Source organism: Plecotus auritus (assembly GCF_963455305.1).
Source record: "Plecotus auritus genome assembly, chromosome: 9".
Classification (NCBI taxonomy): Eukaryota; Metazoa; Chordata; class Mammalia; order Chiroptera; family Vespertilionidae; genus Plecotus; species Plecotus auritus.
Genome location: NC_137783.1, coordinates 56,808,117 through 56,827,175, shown reverse-complemented (window position 1 = coordinate 56,827,175; position 19,059 = coordinate 56,808,117). Strand labels below are relative to the sequence as shown.

General features: G+C 45.7%; 1 protein-coding gene across 7 annotated transcripts; it reads left to right on the top strand.

Annotated features, from left to right (window-relative positions):
• The first annotated feature begins 1,142 nt into the window (after window positions 1–1,142).
• HNRNPF (heterogeneous nuclear ribonucleoprotein F) lies at window positions 1,143–17,155 on the top strand. Of its 7 annotated transcripts, none has more exons than XM_080687251.1 (5): window positions 1,143–1,204; window positions 1,499–1,567; window positions 10,985–11,119; window positions 12,334–12,392; window positions 15,712–17,155. In XM_080687251.1, exon 5 carries the CDS (start codon window positions 15,763–15,765, stop codon window positions 17,008–17,010), a length of 1,248 nt encoding a protein of 415 aa, XP_080543377.1. In that variant the 5' UTR covers window positions 1,143–1,204; window positions 1,499–1,567; window positions 10,985–11,119; window positions 12,334–12,392; window positions 15,712–15,762; the 3' UTR covers window positions 17,011–17,155. The 7 variants fall into 7 exon arrangements, with proteins under 7 accessions (XP_080543377.1, XP_080543376.1, XP_080543381.1 ...); XM_080687250.1 differs by having other exon boundaries at window positions 1,150–1,204; window positions 10,973–11,119; XM_080687255.1 differs by lacking the exon at window positions 1,143–1,204 and having other exon boundaries at window positions 1,218–1,567.
• The last annotated feature ends 1,904 nt before the right edge of the window (window positions 17,156–19,059 follow it).

Sequence of the window (19,059 nt, the reverse complement as noted above, 5' to 3'; positions counted from 1 at the left end):
CAGGTTAGCTACTTGCATTTTCTCTCCAGAAAAATATTTTTCTATAGCCCTGATGGAATCATTGTGGGGTTTCTTAAAAATGCCTGAGTTTTGGCCCTACCCGGCCGGTTTGGCTCAGTGGATAGAGCATCACCCTGAGGACCAAAGAGTCCTGGGTTAGATTATGATCAAGGGCACATACCTTGATTGCAGGCTCCTCCCTGGCCTGGGGCCACGGTCATGGCTCCTAGAGGAGGTAACCAATCTATGTATTTGTCTCACATCCATGTTTCTGTCTTTCCCTCTCTCCCTAAAAATCAATGAAAAAATATCCTATCCTCCGGTGAGGATTAACCAAAAAACAAAACAAAAACCCCTGAGTTTTGTAGGACCTGTTTTCTATAATTTTGCCTCTCATTGTCACCTTCCTGCCCTTATTCTTCCAATGTTTTCTTTCTCGGATACTTCTTTTGACAATCTGTGCTCTTCTAATCCTCTATTCTCCTTGGCCAGTCATAATCTGACACTACTCCAAACACTCCCTTAATTTTACTGATTTTAAAATAATCTTCTGCTTAACTTGTGATGAGTGCCTTGATTTTATCCTCTTTATGAAGTGTCCAGGAAATGGTAATAATCATTAATTCTAGAACATATCGCGAGCCATCTGTTGCACTGCCTCAGGCGGGTCGTCCTGCCAGCCAGCCTGTGGGCTCAGGTGCTCTGTACCTGAAAGGCCCGCATTCCCCCTGAGGCTTCCGAGTCACCTTCGGAGGCTTTGGGGTGTTTAGCCCAAGAGCTAATCTCGTAAGCAACCTATTAATTCCCCCTAAATTCTGCCACCAGAGCAGCCTTCATCCGGTGTTTTCAGTTTCCTCCTCGGCAGGAAACGGCTCTCTCTCTTCTCTCACGCTGGTCTTCAACCCAGGCGTCCTTTGGGCTCACTGGGGGGCTCTCCCTGTCAGTATTTTCAGGGACTCAGCGCTGGGGTACGCTTGCCACCCCCAACTCCCGCTGTCCTGCGGCCCGACACTCCCCTCCCCACCGCGCCCGCCGCAGGTCCCGCCCCCGCCGCAGGTCCCGCCCCCGTCCGGCTGACCAATCCCCGGCTCTGCTTCGTGGTCCCGGTTCCCGGATGCCCGCCGTGGAGGCCCCGCCCCACTGCTTTATGCGTTCTTCCGGTTCCGTCTTGGAAGTACGACTGCGTTGCGTCGTCCTGGAAAAGGTGGGGCTCCATGGGGTAACCGAGCAGGGGTCGCACCGGCAGGCAGAAGCAGGGTGGGGGCGCGGGTTCTGGGGCTGCAGTTCCCGGGTGTGGGGGCGCGGGGCCGAGAGCAGCGGTTCCTGAAGCGCTGCATGCGCACAAGGGGCGCTAGTTGTGGACTTGGGCCTGTCGCGCTCCGGGCCTCCGGGAAGCCCCGCCCAGGGCGCGCAGCCAGGGGTTTCCATGGTGATGGTAAACAAGCCTCAACTGCCTCAGCTACAACTGCCAAGTGTCCTGCGTTCCACCCTCCTCTAGGTGCTCTGGGGGACGACCGAAGTGCCGGATGTGAAGTAGAAAGGGAGCGTGGACGACTCAGAGCCCGAGGTGAGGACCGGGAAGGGCAAAAGGTCTGAGGCTGAGGGCTGCACACCTAGGACCGACTGGGGATAGCGCCCCCTGGGGGTAGAGTGGCAGGGCTGAGATTTGGGGTCCCAGGAGGCCGGATCTGAGGTCAAGGGCCGCAAACTCGGGACCAACCAGAGTTTGGGCCTTCTGCTGGTGGGGATCGAGGGGCTGAGGTCTAGGGCCGCACACGGATTTATCCATCTGGGGCTGAGCCTACTGGGGTGAGGGTGGCGGGCAGAGATTCGGCTTTGGGAGAGGTGGGCCTGAGGTCAAGGACCTTATACTCTGGGACCAGACCTCGGGGTTGAGGTTTGGGGTCCGCAGAAACAGGGCCTGCAGCAATGGAGGGAAGGAGGGCCTCGTGCGGACTCCCGGGAGAGCAGCGGCCGAGCGCCCTTGCCAGGCAGGAGTAGAGTGAGGACGCCGGGCGACCGACGGAGAGGGAGTTTTAAAGTGAAAGCTGTACTTTCACGTGGCTGGAAGCGCTGGGGAGTAGCCCGAGAAGGGTTGGGCCTGACTCCTCCCCCTCCCACGTTCCCGCTCGTCAGGCCTCCGCTTTCGGTCTCTGCGGCCGGCCTTTCTTCCTCTTTGTGCGGCGTGTGTGCCTTGAGCGGCTGTCTGCGTTTGTCTCCTGCCCTGAGAGGTATTGTGTCTGTGTTTTGGCTGGTTTTTTGGTCTCGTTGTCTTTGCCTGTTTGCCACACTTTTTCTGAGCAAGCTTGTTTAATCGGCCGTTCCCTTTTTCTTGTCTTTTACTTCTTTGTATCTTTGAATATATTTGCTGATTCTTGACTGCGCCTAAGAAACTTCTGGACGCTCTCCGCGCTCTCACTGCGCCCTCTGCTCCCGTGCTTGGCGTGGTTCACTCTTCGAAGGGGGCGCCGGTGGCCTGGGTGACGCCGGACAAGTCGCGGGGTCCCGACCTCCCCTGGTTTCTTTAAACTTTATAGAAACGGTTGGGCGGTCACAAGCCCAGGAGAGCCCCCTTCCCGCCCTCTCCCCTCCCCCCCCCTCCTTCTCGGGGTGTCTGCGAGAGCGCCACCCGGCGTCCGGTCGGTCCCCGCCTGCCTCACGCAGGACGGCCTTCCCCCCAGTTTTCTTCCCTTGAAGCCCGGTACAAGTGAACGTGCTTCCCTTTCTGTATTTCACAACTGTTTGCGGCGGCCCGTGTGCAGCGGGAGAGGAGCCCGCGAGCAGCGCACGCTGAAGAAGGCGGTGCCGCCGCTTCCTGGCCCCGCGCGGGTGGGAGGGTGGGAAGCGGAAACGCCGGAGGTTAGGGGAGGCCTTTGCGCGCCCTGAACCTGGTGGAGCAGGGAGAATTTTGAAAATTGCATATGATCTTTTCATTCAAAACGTCATCGAAACTACCGATCTTAATGTAATTCTCACAATTACCCTTAGCCACGTTTTTTAAAAGTTGTTTCCGAATTTCCAGTAACGAAATACTTTGGGTTCTCCGGTTACACAATATATTAGGATGTCAGTGAAAACTTGTTTTCAGTGCTAATTTCTAGACAAGATTTTTTCATTTTAAAATAAGTGAATATGCCCTAGCCGGTTGTTCAGTGGTTAGAGCTCGGCTCGCGGACTGAAGGGTCGCGGGTTCAATTCTGGTCAAGGGCACCTACTTGGGTTGCGTGCTCAATCCCAGGCGGTCGGGTATGTGGGCGAAGGTCCATCCATGTTTCTCTGTCTCCCTCTCCCTTCCACTCTCTAAATATCAATGAAAAAAATGTCCTCGGGTTAGGATTAACAGCAACAAAAAATGTGAGCTTATTATGTGCCCACACCCTTTCCCCCTCCCCCAAAAAATGATAAAGTAAGTTAATATTGGGAGAGATTGATTGCTCTATCACTAGAGTTGGGTGAGTCCATCCTTGCTTTGGGGAATTCATGTTCTTGTATGCATTGCTGTAAATTGATTAGAGTTGTTACTTCAGTTTGACAAGTGATTGGTTTTCACTTGAGTCTTGCTACAAACAAAACAAAATATTCAAGTGAAAATGCTGACTGACTTAAGGGAAAAAATTAAGTAGAAGAGTTAGTTCTTATTTATGGCCAAAACTGAGAAGGAGAATGTGGAGACAGGGTAGGTGCCTGGAGGGGCTACAGAAATGGGAGGAGGACCCCCTTTCCACAAAGGTAACTTCCTGCCAACCTCCCCTTGGTCTGAGCCTTGGCACTCACTCTTTGTAATCACATGTTCATGACCAGGCTGTAAGGGGATATGCCATTATCCCCATTTTACAGATGAGAAAATGGAGACCAGGAGACAAGTCACTTGTTCAGTGACACAGCTGGGACTGGGACTCAGATCTTTCTTTTTTATAATACATTTTCAAATACTGAGTATTGAGCCTGAAACTTGGTTCATGGGTCAATGGTCAACCACTGAGCCACACCAGCCAGGATTAATAAATATTTTTATACAGCTGGTAGGTTTGAATTGGTATTCAAATAAGAGCACACCTGCCCTGTCTGGTTTGGCTCAGTGGATAGAGCATCGGCCTACAGACTCAAGGGTCCCAGGTTCGATTCCGGTCAAGGGCATGTACCTTGGTTGCTGGCACATCCCCAGTAGGAGGTGTGCAGGAGGCAGCTAGCTGATCGATGTTTCTCTCTCATCGATGTTTCTAACTCTCTATCCCCCTCCCTTCCTCTCTGTAAAAAAATCAATAAAATATATTTTTTTAAAAAACAAAAAAAACAAATAAGAGCACACCTTATATTTGGTAGATTATATCTTTTTGAAAAAAATATTTGTTTTAATCCTCACCCGAGGATATATTTCCATTGATGAGAGAGAGAGAGAAATATCAGTGAGAGAGGGAATCATCGATTGGCTGCCTCTTCATGTCCTCCTCTATCAGGGATGGAGCCAAGCCCACAACCTGGGCATGTGCCCTGACAGGACTTGAACTATGACCTCCTGGTTCATGGGTTGATGTTCAACCACTGAGCCACACCGTTCCAGCTATTGGTTGGTTTTTGTTTTTTTAAATATGTATTTTTTGTTGATTTCAGAGAAGAAGGGAAAGAGGGAGAGAGGTAGAAACATCAATGAGAGAATCATTGATTGGCTGCCTCCTGTATGCCCCACTGGGGATGAAGCCTGTAACCCAGGCATGTGCCTTTGAACCTGGGACCCTTCAGTCCGCAGGCTGACCCTTTTAGCCACTGAACCAAACCAGCTAGAGTGGTTGATTCTTGTATATGCCCTGACCAGGTTTCAAACAACCTTGGACTGTTGGGATGATGCTTTAACTAACTGGACTAGCTGGCTGGTTACATTTTTTATTCCTATGTTTATCAATATCCAGCATACTGAACTCAGTCCCTAGCATGTGCCAAAGACAGTTTTTCTGGTACCATTATGAATTCATGAATTTTAACACACAGTCTGTATTCTTACCCATGATAGGTTTTATTCTCTTGGCTCAAGGTATCCAATTTTTGGCCAGTGGGAGCTCTTCAAATTGGTTCTTGGCTTCCTTGGTTTAAAGTATAATAAATACTTCATTAAGTGGATCCACCAAAGTTCATCACCTGGATCCTTAGTGATGGGTATTGGGTAGTTTTTTTGTTTTTTTTTTTAACATATTTTATTGATTTTTTACAGAGAGGAAGGGAGAGGGATAGAGAGTTAGAAACATCGATGAGAGAGAAACATCGATCAGCTGCCTCCTGCACACCTCCCACTGGGGATGTGCCCGCAACCAACGTACATGCCCTTGACCGGAATCGAACCCGGGACCCTTCAGTCCGCAGGCCGACGCTCTATCCACTGAGCCAAACCGGTTTCGGCGGTATTGGGTAGTTTCTAGTTTTTTCCTACTAGATGTGGTGCTGCAGTGAACAGCCTTTGCAGGTATCTTTTTCCTTTTTTTGACCATAAGGGTTGAACCATTTAATATTTCCACAAACAGTATTGGAGTTCCTGCTTATTATCTACAAACTTGTCAAGGAAATGTGTTAGCAAAATTCTGTGTTATCAATGTGATAGGTATTTTAAGTGTTATTTTATTTAAAATTTTAGTTTGTCTTATATGGGTGAAGTTGAGCATCATCTTTTCATGTTTAAGCCCTTTTTGTTTGGATTGTTGGACATTTTGTGTCTTTTAGAAGCTCTTTATTAATAACACTTGGGAAATAAATTGCAAATATCTTTCCTATTTTATCATTGGTATTTTTGCTTAGCTTATAGTGGTTTTAGCCATGCAGAGGTGGCTTGGTTTTTAATGTATTCAGATTTTATGTTATTTTCCCCATATTCTGGTTTTTGAGACATGGTCAGGAAAGTTTTCCCAGTTCTCAATTTATAGAGAAATTGTGATAATTAGGTGGGGGTGGGGGGAATCCTGGCCAGGTAGCTCAGTTGGTTAGAACATAGTCCTGACAGATTGTGGGTCAGGGTACATACCTGAATCAACCAGTGAATTCGTAAATAAATGGAACAACAAATAGATGTTTCTCTCCCTTCTCCCTCTCTAAAATAGATTTTTAAAAAAAAAATTTAATGGGGGGCTGGTAATGCGAAACTGAAATGAAAAATTCTAAACTTTTAGGTTTCCCCTGACAGTATACCTCCTCTTAAAAAATTCTCACCTATTATATTACAAATTCCTATCACACTCTTATTTTAATTTAGTATGTTTTAATGTATTTTTATTAACTCAATACACCCAAAGTATTTCAACTCAATTTTTAGTACTGGAAAGTTAATTCTGCATTTGATTGTCTGAAAGTGCTCATTTTTTCTGTTAAAATATTATGATTTTGCCCAGCACTTCTTGTGCTCTGAAAACTGCTGTTGTAAGCTGTTTTCTTATGTGTGGTATTCTTTTCCAGTGCTGGAAGCCCCTCAAGTACATTGTCCTTTTCCTTCCCTCCTCTTGGCTCTGTTCTCCACTCTCATGGATAGTGTGCTTTGTGGTCCCTGAGCAGTGAACATTGAGTCAAGGTGCTATAGCGGTCTCCACTCCTGTGGCAGCTGCTTGGGACCTGACAAGATAACATCTCTCCACGGAGCCCCAGGAGGAAGCTCTAGGCTCCCTGAAGGACACCTCTTTGAGGAGGCTGTGGGCAAGTACTGCAATGTTCTTCTCCCTGGAGACCATAAGTGTAACCCACACCCCTTCTGAGGCCTTTAGCTGGGCTCCAGAATCTACCCACCCCAGAGCTGCTTGCTTCAGGAGAGAGAGCTACAGGAAAGTTAGGGAGTGGGGTAACTGGGAGATTATCTTCTTAGCAATTTTATTTTCTTTAGCAAAAATCTCCCCTCCTCACTTTCATTTCTTAGGCTAGAATCATATTTCTTACTATGGGGGAGAGTACTACCAATTAATACAAGTGATTAATTTTCCCTCTCAATTGAGAACAGATTTTATCTTTAGCAAGGGAAATCTAATAGCAGTGTTTCTTTTTATTAATTTCAGAGAGAGAAGAGTCAGGGGCACTGACCACTTTTCCCTTATAGTGTCAAATAAAAAATGACATCAGCCAACACAACAATAGCTGTCCTGTGTGGATAAGTCAAAATTATACCTATTTTTTTAAATCAGTTGGTGAGCCATGAGATGAAAAAGGTTGAAAATCATCGTATAGATCAATGTCCACTATGGTAGGTACTAGCTACGTGTGGCTAGTAAGCACTTGAAATGTACTAGTCCAAATAGATAAGGGCTGTAAAAGTAAATACACACAGGATTTTGAGACTTAGTATGAAAAAATGTAAACAATCTCACTTTTTTATATTAATTTTTTTTGTTATATAACGTTAAATCATTGAAATTTAAACAGAGAGAGCAATGGTTACTTGTTCTGTTGGATAAAAATTCATCCCTTAAGTTAATTTCAATGCAAGCATTATAGATGTAATTTACCTGGCATCATATTATACTATTTTTGCTTTTTTAGTTAACACAGCTTTAGATAACTAAATATTTAGGAAAAATAGTGTATTCTAATTCCAGATTTAGTTATTCTAAGTAAACTAAAGGGCCCAATAGTTAAAAGATAATAGAAAACAGCTTTCCTGTTGCTTACAGAACATGACCTATCCCCTTTGATGGATAAAAATATAGTAATAGCAATAAACACTTAAAATGTTAGTGTATTTCATGACCCATCTACACCTTCTCTCATCTCTAATTTTCTCTCAGGTAGCTTTGTATCTTGAACTTGCATGTTGTGCAAATTAGATGAGTTCTTCACACTTCGGGTGCATGAGCCCCTGGGAAATGTAGGTATATAATAACTGAATATAAAGATTAAAAGGATTAAGCACAAAATAAAAATGTTTATACAAAGCAACCAACACCAAAACATCCTAGCAAGGGGTTGCATTTTTAAATTATAAAGAATTCGAACAAACATCAGGGGGACTAAGTAGGGTAATAATACAAAGGAATAAAAAACTAATAATGGTCTTCTAACATACTTTGAAACCTTAGCTATTGTGGCTGGAGGTTGTGGGGGTGGGGTGGAATGGAGTTTCACGTTCCTACCTCTGCATTGCTTCTGGTCTATTTAAATGTCACTTCTTCAGAACCCCAATGTTAATCCTCATTTTCTAGTATTTTGTCATTTCAGAATTTGTCATCAGACATTTATTTCTTGTCTGCTTCTCACTTTACATAAAATGGCTAGTTTTGAATCCTATCACCCAGCTCCGATAATTACCAGTTATGGACAGTTTTCTCTACATCCCCATCTATTTCACTCAGATAATTTTGAAGCAAATCCCAGCCATCACACTATTTCATTCACAAACACTTGAATGAATTTCTAAAAATTAATTATTTTATTTTTACTGTTATGGCCGTTGGCAGAAAAAAGGATCCCCACCCCTGTGGTAAGTGCACAATATTTCTGGGTTAATGAATGACTCTAGTTGGGTAATTTTATCTACTGCACATCACTCAAATCCTTTCACTTTGTTGTTGTTGTTAATCCTCATCCGAGGATATTTTTCCATTGGTTTTTAGGGAGAGTGGAAGAGAGGGAAAGACAGAGAAACATCAATGTGGGAAAAGCACATCGATGTGAGAGAACTGGACCCGGGACCCTTTGGTCTGCAGGCCAACACTCTATCCAAAGTCCAAAATAGCGAACCAGACCCCAGACCTTCAGGGCTGTGGAGGATCTCACTCTGCTTTCCTCCTTTGTTGAGCTGTTGCAGGTACTTTCAGGTGCCTTCTGTCTTCGAGCACAACAGGCTCCCTGGTGTATTCTGTACTTGTTGTTCCTTCACTGGCAGAAACCATTATCATGATTAATCAATTATTAATGCTCTCCTTGCCGGTGTCACCAACCAGTTAAGCTAAGAAGACTGGTAAAACTAAAATGCAGCAAATATAAGTCAGAAAATGCATGCCCGACATACTAAATTACCAAGAGGATATACTTTGAAGAGGACTTAAAGGGAAATAAATGCTTATGAAACAGTCAAGGTACTCATTTCTGTAGAGATATTTTTTTCCATAAATTTCAGAATATTATTTTGCTTATCTTGAATGTGTGAGTTTTTAGTGTATTTCTCACTTTTGATGGGATGGCTAGATTTTGAATCCTATCCCCAGCTTCAACAATTACCAATTATGGACAGTTTTTCTCTACATCCCCCATCTACTTAATTTTGAAGCAATCCCTGCCATCACACCATTTCATCCACAGATACTTCAAAATACATTTCTAAATGTTAATTCCTTTGTTTTTAAACGTTACAATTCTATGATATCCAAAATAACTTGTTAAAAGCAAATTTCTAGTCAATATTCAAATAAATTGTCCCAGTCCCATAAATGTTTACCATTTGGTTTGAATGAAGATCCAAAAATGTCCCATGCATTGTAAATCCTTGATAAGTCTCTTAAATTCCCTTTATTGAGTAAATGCCCCCCTTTTTTGTTGGAGCTTAATTTGCTGAAGGGTTGGCTCATTTGTCTCTACTTTTCAGTTCTAGTTTATGATTCCTGATATAAGTCGTTACTCACATTACTGCAATTGCCTTGTTTTCCAGTGTGTTCATTTGAATTAGGATTTAAAGGTTTCTAAAATGTAGCTGCTCGTTGGATATATAGTTTTGAGAATTGCGTGCTTTAAAATTAATCTTCTAAAAACGGCAAACTTTTGACTTGAGTCCAGTCAAAGCTACAAAACCAGGTGCTTAAGGTGTATCCACTAGTTCCCATTCTAAGTTCTTCCTGCCTTCAGAGATGGGTTTTTCCTTTAAATTTTACGGTTTCTCCTTCCACGTAACCTTGCTGCCCGCCCTCCCCCCCTCCCCTGGTACTCTGGACTTTCCTCCCACTGGCACCTTCTGAGCCCTCGGAACGCGCTTCCTCGTCGCTTTTCTTCCCTCCCACTTCCTGCCTGAGCCAACCGCGCGGGCCGCGGGGCCGCACCTGCAGGACGCGTTTCCATTGGTGACATCTTGGCGGGCCCGGCCGTGGCACTTCCTCCTTTACACCCCGTGACCCACGTCCGCTCGCCGCCCTCCTAGTCACGCGGCCTCTGCCTACGGGACGCAGCCGCGCGCGCCGGCCTTCCGGACTCGGACCCCAGGCCAGTCGTGGTGAGCCGCCGCGAGCGGGCGACCCCCCCCCCCCCCACCGGCCACCCTCACCCCCGCGATTGGGGCAACTCTTCCCCACCGCCCCCCCACCCCAACTCTTCCTTCGCTGCCCCAGGAACTTTCCGCCACCCCCACCCGTCCCAGGAAGTTCCCGACTCGGGAGCTCCGCCCCAGCCCTGGAAGCCGCTGTCTCCCTGCGGGTCCCGGGAACTCTCTCGGCCTCCCTGGGAAGCCCCCCTCGATCAGGAGCTTCGCCCCCCTCCCCGAGGCCCGTTGGAGCCGGCGCGAGAACTCTTCCTCTAGCTACCCGGGGACTTACTCCCGGCGTTCCCGTAAGCCCTCGGACCCGGGGCCTCCCCTCCCGCCGCTGGCTTGGGAAGCCTAGGGCCTTGTGCACTCTCACCACCCCCCACCCCCCATCCCCCATCCCCCATCCCCCATCCCCGCGCGTCCGGGTGATCCGCTCTCCCCGCCCTGCCCCCCTCAGGTTTCCCCCCGCGCGCGCGCAGCTCGCTTTCTCCCTCCCCCCCCCGCGCGGCAGCTCGCTCCGCCCCGGAAGCGGCCGTTGACCCCGCCCAGGCGCTGGCTCGGGCGCCCTAGGGTCCAGCGTTACTCCCAGCTCCGCCGCGGGGTCTGTCGGGCACCAGGTCGGAGGCGGGGCGAACTCTTGCTCCTAGTTCCGGTGCCCGGTGCGCCCCAGGAGCTCCACGTCCGGGACCGCCGCCACGCTTCCCGCCGAAACCGCTCCGACGCGCCCCTGGCGGCTGGCGGCGCCTCCGCCTCGCACTAACGTGTCCTCACCGCCGGCAGTTTCAATTTCAGGTGAACCACCGGGAGATGCGCCTGGAGTTCCCCCGGAGCCCTCTGCGTTTCTGAGCGGCGGGTGGAATCGGGGTCCTTTGGCTGTAAACCGCGCTCGCTTGATGAAAATCGACATCGGCCCTGCTCCCCTCAGCGGTAAGTTTTAAAGCCAAAAAGTCAACCGTGTGACCTGAGGGGCGTCTCCCGCGGGCTGAGATTTAGAAATAGAAGTTTCCGGGTCATTAAGACGTCCCGGACAACCTGGCTGTGCGTGCTGCCAGCTGCGGGTTAAAATTAATTTACAAATGAGGGCGGAAATCGCTTCGGGCCTCCCTAGAACACGGCTGGGAAGGAGGGCCGAGTTCCCGTCCCTGAACCTTCCAGAAGGTGGGAGGTGCGGTTTGAGCGCCTTGTTTACTGCACAGATAAACCTAATCGGCCGGCCCGCGAGGGCGCGCCCAGTTTATCTTGATTGGATCTGCCTGAATTTGAGTAAATCCCGTTGAACCAGTAGAGTGATGGGCTCTTTCGGGAGAGCCTCGCGGGAGTCTAGGCAGTCTGTTAGAAATGCGGAATCTCGCCCCAGATATAGCACTTAAAACTAACAATTTATATTTATACAAGGTCTCCCCCCAACCTCCCGCCAAAATAGTGCCTCCTGTGATTATCACGGAGGCTAGTAAGACAAGGCAAATGGATAACGTTCAGAGAAATTAACGACGTTCCAGTTCTTTGTCTGTAGCTTAGTTTTCAGATACGTTTCCTGTACTTCAGCACCTAGTCAGGCCTTTGGGGCAGCCTTATCGCGTGGCTGTGGGCGGGGACAGTGTTTTTCCTATTGAAAGCATATTTCATTCAACATTTCCTCCCCTTATTCTTCCTCAGTTAATCAAAAGGTTAATGTCAGGTCACAAGAAGTGAAGTTATCGAGTAAAACTGGGAAAGAAAGTGTTGTCTCCACGCTGCCACCCAGGGGTGTTTGTAAATTACAGCCCTGGCCGACTTTCTCTGGAGCCCATCCCCCCCAAGACACGCTGCCCAACCCCCGACCCCCCCCCCCCCACCCCACCCCGCGAGTACTCCTGCTCCACCCGCCCTCAATACTTAAATTTTCTTCAGGTAGTTTTTTGTATAGAAATAGGGAATTGAGTTGTCCCCTCCAGGCAAGTGGGAGTTGCCTTGCTGTTAATCCTCCGTATTACCCTATGAAAAGGTAAATCTTTTAAGTGCTTGAGGGCGGGGCAGGTGTGCACTTGAATTAGGGCAGCCCCCAGCCCCGCTTTCTCAGAGGAAGGCGCCTGGACCACGTCTCTGGTTGCTCTGGTGAGTTCTCGGCACTGAGGCAAGGTGGCCATATTGCTCTTTTTTAGGACAATTCGTACCTACCAGGAGTGTCTCCGACTGTTGGCATCCCTCCTTGTTCTTTAAGGTGAGCTAATTTAAGGAATGTAATTTATGTTAGTGTTATTCAAGCATAAAATTTTCTTAGGAATGTGAAATTGAAAAATTTTTGTCCTCAGTACTGTCTCGGCAAACAATATACACGTGTAGAGGATTATGAAAGCAAAGTGGAAATATTTTAGTTTTATGTGGTGTTTAATTGCATAATTGATTGTTATGAAATGCCTGTTCTTTTATGTTTCCTGCATGTCTTTCTCACCCTAACCGGACTGCCATTTTCTAGAGCAGGGGTGGGGGACCTCCAGCCCACAGGCCTTTCTAAGGCCTGAGAAGTCATTGGTTTGGCCCTCCCAAAGGCATTAGGGATGAGGTAATGTTTGACCAAGTAGAACAGGCTAATTTTTAAGTTGGTAATTTTGTATGCCTTCAAATAATATAAATAACCAAATGGCAGGAAAAAAGGTTCCCCACCGCTGTTCTAGAGGAAGATACCCCCATGTGGCCATAAATTAATTCCTTGCTGGTCTTCAGCCTTCAGTGCCTGGGTGTGGGGTGGGGCCGCTGTGACCAACAGAACTGACATAGACTTCAATGCAGTTTGAATACAAGTTCTATGCTATGAGAGCATAGAATCATAAGATTTAGTTTGTAGCAAGGGGAAGATCTTTTGGAACCGTAGCATATTTGCGCTGAGGCTTTAAGGATTAGTAGGATTTAGCTAGACAGAAGGTTGGGTGGAATATATTTGGAGAGAATTACCACGTGTGTCAAATCCAAGGGAGCCTGGCACATTTCAGGCACAGGAATAAACAAGATTTTAAAATTAAGGGGTGATACCAGCTAGTGGATAGTGTGTGGCAGGCCAGAGTTGCAAGACCTTAGAAACCCTTAGCCTTGTGGTTTGTTCCAATGTTAGTGGAAAGCCACCGAGACTTTGAATGGGAGAGTGACATAAAGTCACCTTACCATGGAACACTTCAGCTGCCGATTGAGTGATTATGCTTAGAGAAGTTTTAAGAAACAGATCCTGGTATGGGATATTGACAGAGGAATTAGAAATATGAGGGCAATGCAAAAAGAAAATGACAATTTGATCATTGAGATCACGAAGGAATTATTTAGCTCATTCTTCGACATGCAGTCTGCTCAGACTGAAGAAGCCTTAATAGTTGAAGTCAAGAGTTACTGATAGGGCTTAGGGGCATGGTTACGGTGGAGAATGGGACCACCTGAGAGTAATCATGGGTTCATTGAATTTGAGGCAGAGGCCTCAAATTTATTGCATTGAATTTAAATTATGAAAATTATGATGGATCAAAACATAACTTGTCAATAATTTGTTCTCTCTGATACTAGTGCAGTTATTACCAGCTTGCTATTTCTTAGCTCAAATTACCTAATTATTCTTTTTATATTTTAAATTGTGGGTTGTTTGTTTTGTTTTGTTTTAGGAAAAACTAGGAGTTGTATGTATGTGTGTGTTCAGAGAGAGAGAGAGAGAGAGATAGAAACGGTGTTGAATGATTCATTGATTGGCTGCCTCCTGCACGCCCCCACTGGAGATAGAGCTCACAATCCGAACATATGGTTTGAAGGTTGATGCTTAACCACTGAGCCATGTCAGCTGGGCGAGTTTAGGAGTTCTTTTTATACATTTGTCCATATTTTGCACTAATAGTGTAACTACCTCAATTCCATGAGGGATGTTTTGTGATTTATTTGAGCTAAGGCTTTATTTTTACCTTTTTCTAATATGCTCGTGTTTTTTTATTGATCCTCACCTGAGGATATTTCCTCATTGATTTTTAGAGAGAATGAAAGTGGGGGGGACATCAATATGAGAGAGACCCATCAATTGGTTGCCTTCCACACACACCCTGACCGGGGGCCAGGGATTGAGCCTGCAACCAAGGTACATGCCCTTGACCAGAATTGAACCAGAGACCTTCAGTCCCAGGGCCAGTGCTCTATCCACTGAGCCAAACTGGCTAGAGGCATGCCCACATTTCTTAAGGCATCTTTTACCACTGATTTTTTAAAAATTTATTTATTGATTTCAGAGAGGAAGGAAGAGGGAGAGAGAGATAGAAACATCAATGATGAGAGAGAATCATTGATCAGGTGCCTCCTGCACACCCCCTACTGGGGATCAAGCCTGCAACCTAAGCATGTGCCCTTGGCCAGAATCGAACCTGGGACCCTTCAGTCTGCAGGCCGAGTCTATCCACTGAACCATACTGGCTAGGGCACCACTGATTTTAATGGCTGAATTTATACTTCATGTGAAATGACACTTTTCATGAAACATTTAATTTCCATATCCTTCTATGTGCCCATTTTGAGCATTGATCACTAAAAATATTGTCTTTTATGCATATATTACCATATAATGGTTCGGTTCCTCCTCTTCAGAAAACTGTCCTTCCAGTTGGATTTGACCTTTACTGTTTCTGCTTGACTGGCTGCCAGATGCCATAATGTACTTTATGACACCTTGAGATTTTTTTTTTCCTAGTCCTTCAACAAAACGAAACAGAAATATATATATTATGTGATGTTGATACTCCCACCCCCCCCAAAAAAAAAGTTTCTAATGTTGACACTTCTAAAAATACATATATATTGATTTCAGAGAGGAAGGGAGAAGGGAGAGTGAGAAACATCAATGATGAGAATCATTGATTGGCTGCCTCCTGCTCGCCCCCTGCTGGGAATCGAGCCTGCAACCTGGGCATGTGCCCTTGACCGGATTCAAACCCTGGGACCCTTCAGTCCGCAAGCCAAAGCTCTATCCACTGAGCCAAACCAGCTAGGGCTAATGTTGAAACTTTTTTAAAAATTGATTATAGAGGGGGGGGAGAGAGGGTTGATTCTTGCATATGCCCTGACGGGATGGAAGCCGCAACCTTGGCATATTGGGACAATGTTCTAACCAACTGAGCTACCTGGCCAGGGTGATAATTTTTCTATGAACCCGAGAAGTTTGACAATCTAGAAAAAAAAAATGATCCTTAGACTCAGCAAGCCATTGCTGTCTTTATAAACAATCCTTGCAGCATTGTTTATAAAGAGAACACCAATTCCCAGTGTCAAAGGAAATGTTAGCCTGTATTGTGGTTTAAACTAGACTGTAAATCACTTGTTCTTACTTGATGTCCAAGAGTCTCATAGAGGTCTTAAACACCCCCCACTTAAAGACCTGGAATTGAATTTTAAATTCAAGTGTATTTGGTGTATTTGAACTTCTCTTAACCTTCTTCTCTGTAAATGGGAGAAAATTGTATTTACTGCATGTTCTTGTTATACATATGAAAGGGAAAATTATGTAGATTTTGCTTTCTTTTCAGCTACAAAAAGCAGCAGCTGAGTTTATTTGAAGTCTGCCCTGTCAAGTGTCCATGATGCTGGGCCCTGAGGGAGGTGAAGGCTTTGTGGTCAAGCTCCGTGGCCTGCCCTGGTCCTGCTCTATTGAGGATGTGCAGAATTTCCTCTCCGGCTGCATAATTCATGACGGGTCCGCAGGCATTCATTTCATCTACACTAGAGAAGGCAGGCAGAGTGGTGAGGCTTTTGTTGAACTTGAATCCGAAGATGACGTGAAAATGGCCCTTAAAAAGGACAGGGAAAGCATGGGACACCGGTACATTGAGGTGTTCAAGTCCCACAGAACCGAGATGGATTGGGTGTTGAAGCACAGTGGTCCAAACAGTGCTGACACTGCTAATGATGGCTTCGTGCGACTTCGAGGACTCCCATTTGGATGCACCAAGGAGGAAATTGTTCAGTTCTTCTCAGGGTTGGAAATCGTGCCAAATGGGATCACATTGCCTGTGGACCCTGAGGGCAAGATTACAGGGGAAGCCTTTGTGCAGTTTGCCTCACAGGAGTTAGCTGAGAAGGCTCTAGGAAAGCACAAGGAGAGAATAGGGCACAGGTATATTGAAGTGTTCAAGAGCAGTCAGGAAGAAGTTAGGACATATTCGGATCCCCCTCTGAAGTTTATGTCTGTACAGCGGCCAGGGCCCTATGACCGTCCAGGTACAGCCAGGAGATATATTGGCATTGTCAAGCAGGCAGGCTTGGAGAGGATGAGGTCTGGTGCTTATAGTGCAGGCTATGGGGGCTATGAGGAGTACAGCGGTCTCAGCGATGGCTACGGCTTTACCGCTGACATGTTTGGAAGAGACCTCAGTTACTGTCTCTCGGGGGTGTATGACCACAGATATGGAGATGGCGAGTTCACTGTCCAGAGTACCACTGGACACTGTGTCCATATGAGAGGGCTGCCGTATAAAGCTACAGAGAATGACATTTACAACTTCTTCTCTCCTCTCAATCCTGTAAGAGTCCATATTGAGATTGGCCCTGATGGAAGAGTGACGGGCGAAGCTGATGTTGAGTTTGCCACTCACGAAGAAGCTGTGGCAGCTATGTCCAAAGACAGGGCCAACATGCAGCATAGATACATAGAACTTTTCTTGAATTCCACAACAGGGGCTAGCAATGGGGCATACAGCAGCCAGATGATGCAAGGCATGGGGGTGTCAGCCCAGTCCACTTACAGTGGCCTTGAGAGCCCATCTGTGAGTGGCTGTTATGGAGCTGCTAGCTACAGTGGCCAGAACAGCATGACTGGATATGACTAATTTTATATTTCATAAAGCATTTGAGTTATAATTTTTCATAGGCAACCAACAACCATTGAAAAGCAGTTAATACTCTAGAAGAAGCTGTGGGGACCCATTTTGCACCATGAGTTTGTGAAATCTGGATTAAAAAGTTACCTCTTCAGTGTTTTCTCATGCAAACTTTCTTCTGGCATGTGATATTGAGTAAACTAAAGCTGTTTTCAGTTTTTTGGTTTTTTCTTTAATATTTTGGTAGCGTATTTCAGGGGGTGATGTTATCTGACTTCAAGTAGTTTTAAGTACATCAAATGTGGATCTTTTACACCATATCACCATGAACACATTGGGGAGATGAGATTTTTGGGAAACTCAAGGTGCTAGATCCCTAATTCAAAGAGGAACATTTCTCATGTTTGTTCATTCTAGTTTATTTTCATTTAAAATCTCTTAGGTTAAGTTTAAGCTTTTTAAAAGTTAGTTTTGAAAATTGAGACACATTACTAATACTGTAGGAATTGGTGAGGCCTTGACTTAAAGCTTTCTTTACTGTGATTTCCTTTTGGGTGTATTTTGCTAAGTGAAATTTGTTAAAAAAAATTTTTTTGTTAACTAAACTTTTTTCTTAAAATAAAGACTTTTTCACAATGACTGGCATAGACTATCGACTCACCAAAAAGTAGCAAAATGGCTGGGTGGTTGAAGAGAATTCATTTAAATGCTGTTTCAGTGTGAATTTAAGTTAGCACATCAAGTCTGATTTTCCTTATCTTTTTTCAAGGAAGCCGAGTTAAAAGTCATCTTTTAAAAGTATTAGTACAAATGGGTGGTAGAAATGGTGACACATCCCAGAAAGGAAAGTAGAAGCACACAGTCTGTGCCTTCTGTAACTTTTGTGCTCTGTTCTTCAGCCCTGCTGGTCCCTTATGTTATGCTGGAATCGCAACCATTTCTCATAGCTAGAAATCCATAGTTTTGAATAAAACGTCTTTTTCATACGTAATGGCTATTTCTATAGGGTACACTCCTGGGTTATCAATAGATCTCTCTCCAGAATTGTTAGAAAATTGTCATCTGCCTAGCAGAGTGAAGAAGCATCCAAATTCCAGGCAGCTCTACACATGTCATATTACCACCACACTTTGACATGCACTCAATAAAGCCAAGATTGTAAAATGTGAATGGAGTTTAATTTTTTATTTTGTTTTTAGGAAGGTAGACATTGATTTGTTATATTCATTCATTGGTTGAGTCATATGTGCCCTGACAGTGATCAAACCCACCACCTCAGCATATCAGAATGACACCAGCTGAGCTACCAGCCGAGGTGTATGGAGTTTATTTTTAAATGAAACTGAACTGCTTGATAGCTGCTATTGGTAATTTTCCCTAGTTTATTTTCTCATTTGTCTTTAATGACCATATAATATAGCCCACATGTCTCTAGTTTCACCAGTTCTTCAGAGAATATTTACAGAGAAAGTGTTCTGTTATGCCCCATAGAGTATTAAAAATAAGTCCATAGGTAGACTAGTCCTTGTCTCCAGTCTTTTGACTTAGTTGGGCATCCCAGGCCCACCTAGCCTTCCCACTAGTATTCCACAGACTCAAGGTTGCAGCAGCACCCAGGAATACTGCAAGTACCACAACAGGTGGAACTAGGAAGATTCAAAGAAGACTGGTAGCATGAGAATTCTAGGTAGCCACAGACCAGGCACCTTTTCTAGGCCACGTTCACAGTATCTGCACACTCCATGGGTCCACCATCCAAGTTTCAGGCAACATCTGCCATAGGGAAGCACATTGCTGGGTTATGAGGAAACGCTGACAGCACCTGGAACCTTATGAAAGCTTGAATGACAGGCTACAATGCAAAACGCCTTTGCTATGTTCTTCCAGATATGGAAAGTCTGGAGGGAATGTGCTAGATGACCCTAAATCCCAAGGTGGTCCTCAGCTCTGGGCCAGCGGTAATGGCCCTTCCCACTTACCAGGAGAAACTACCCAGAGGCAGCACCTAAAGTAGGTGATTTATAAAGTCTGCGCCAAGCTTGTTTCCAAAATAGGTTG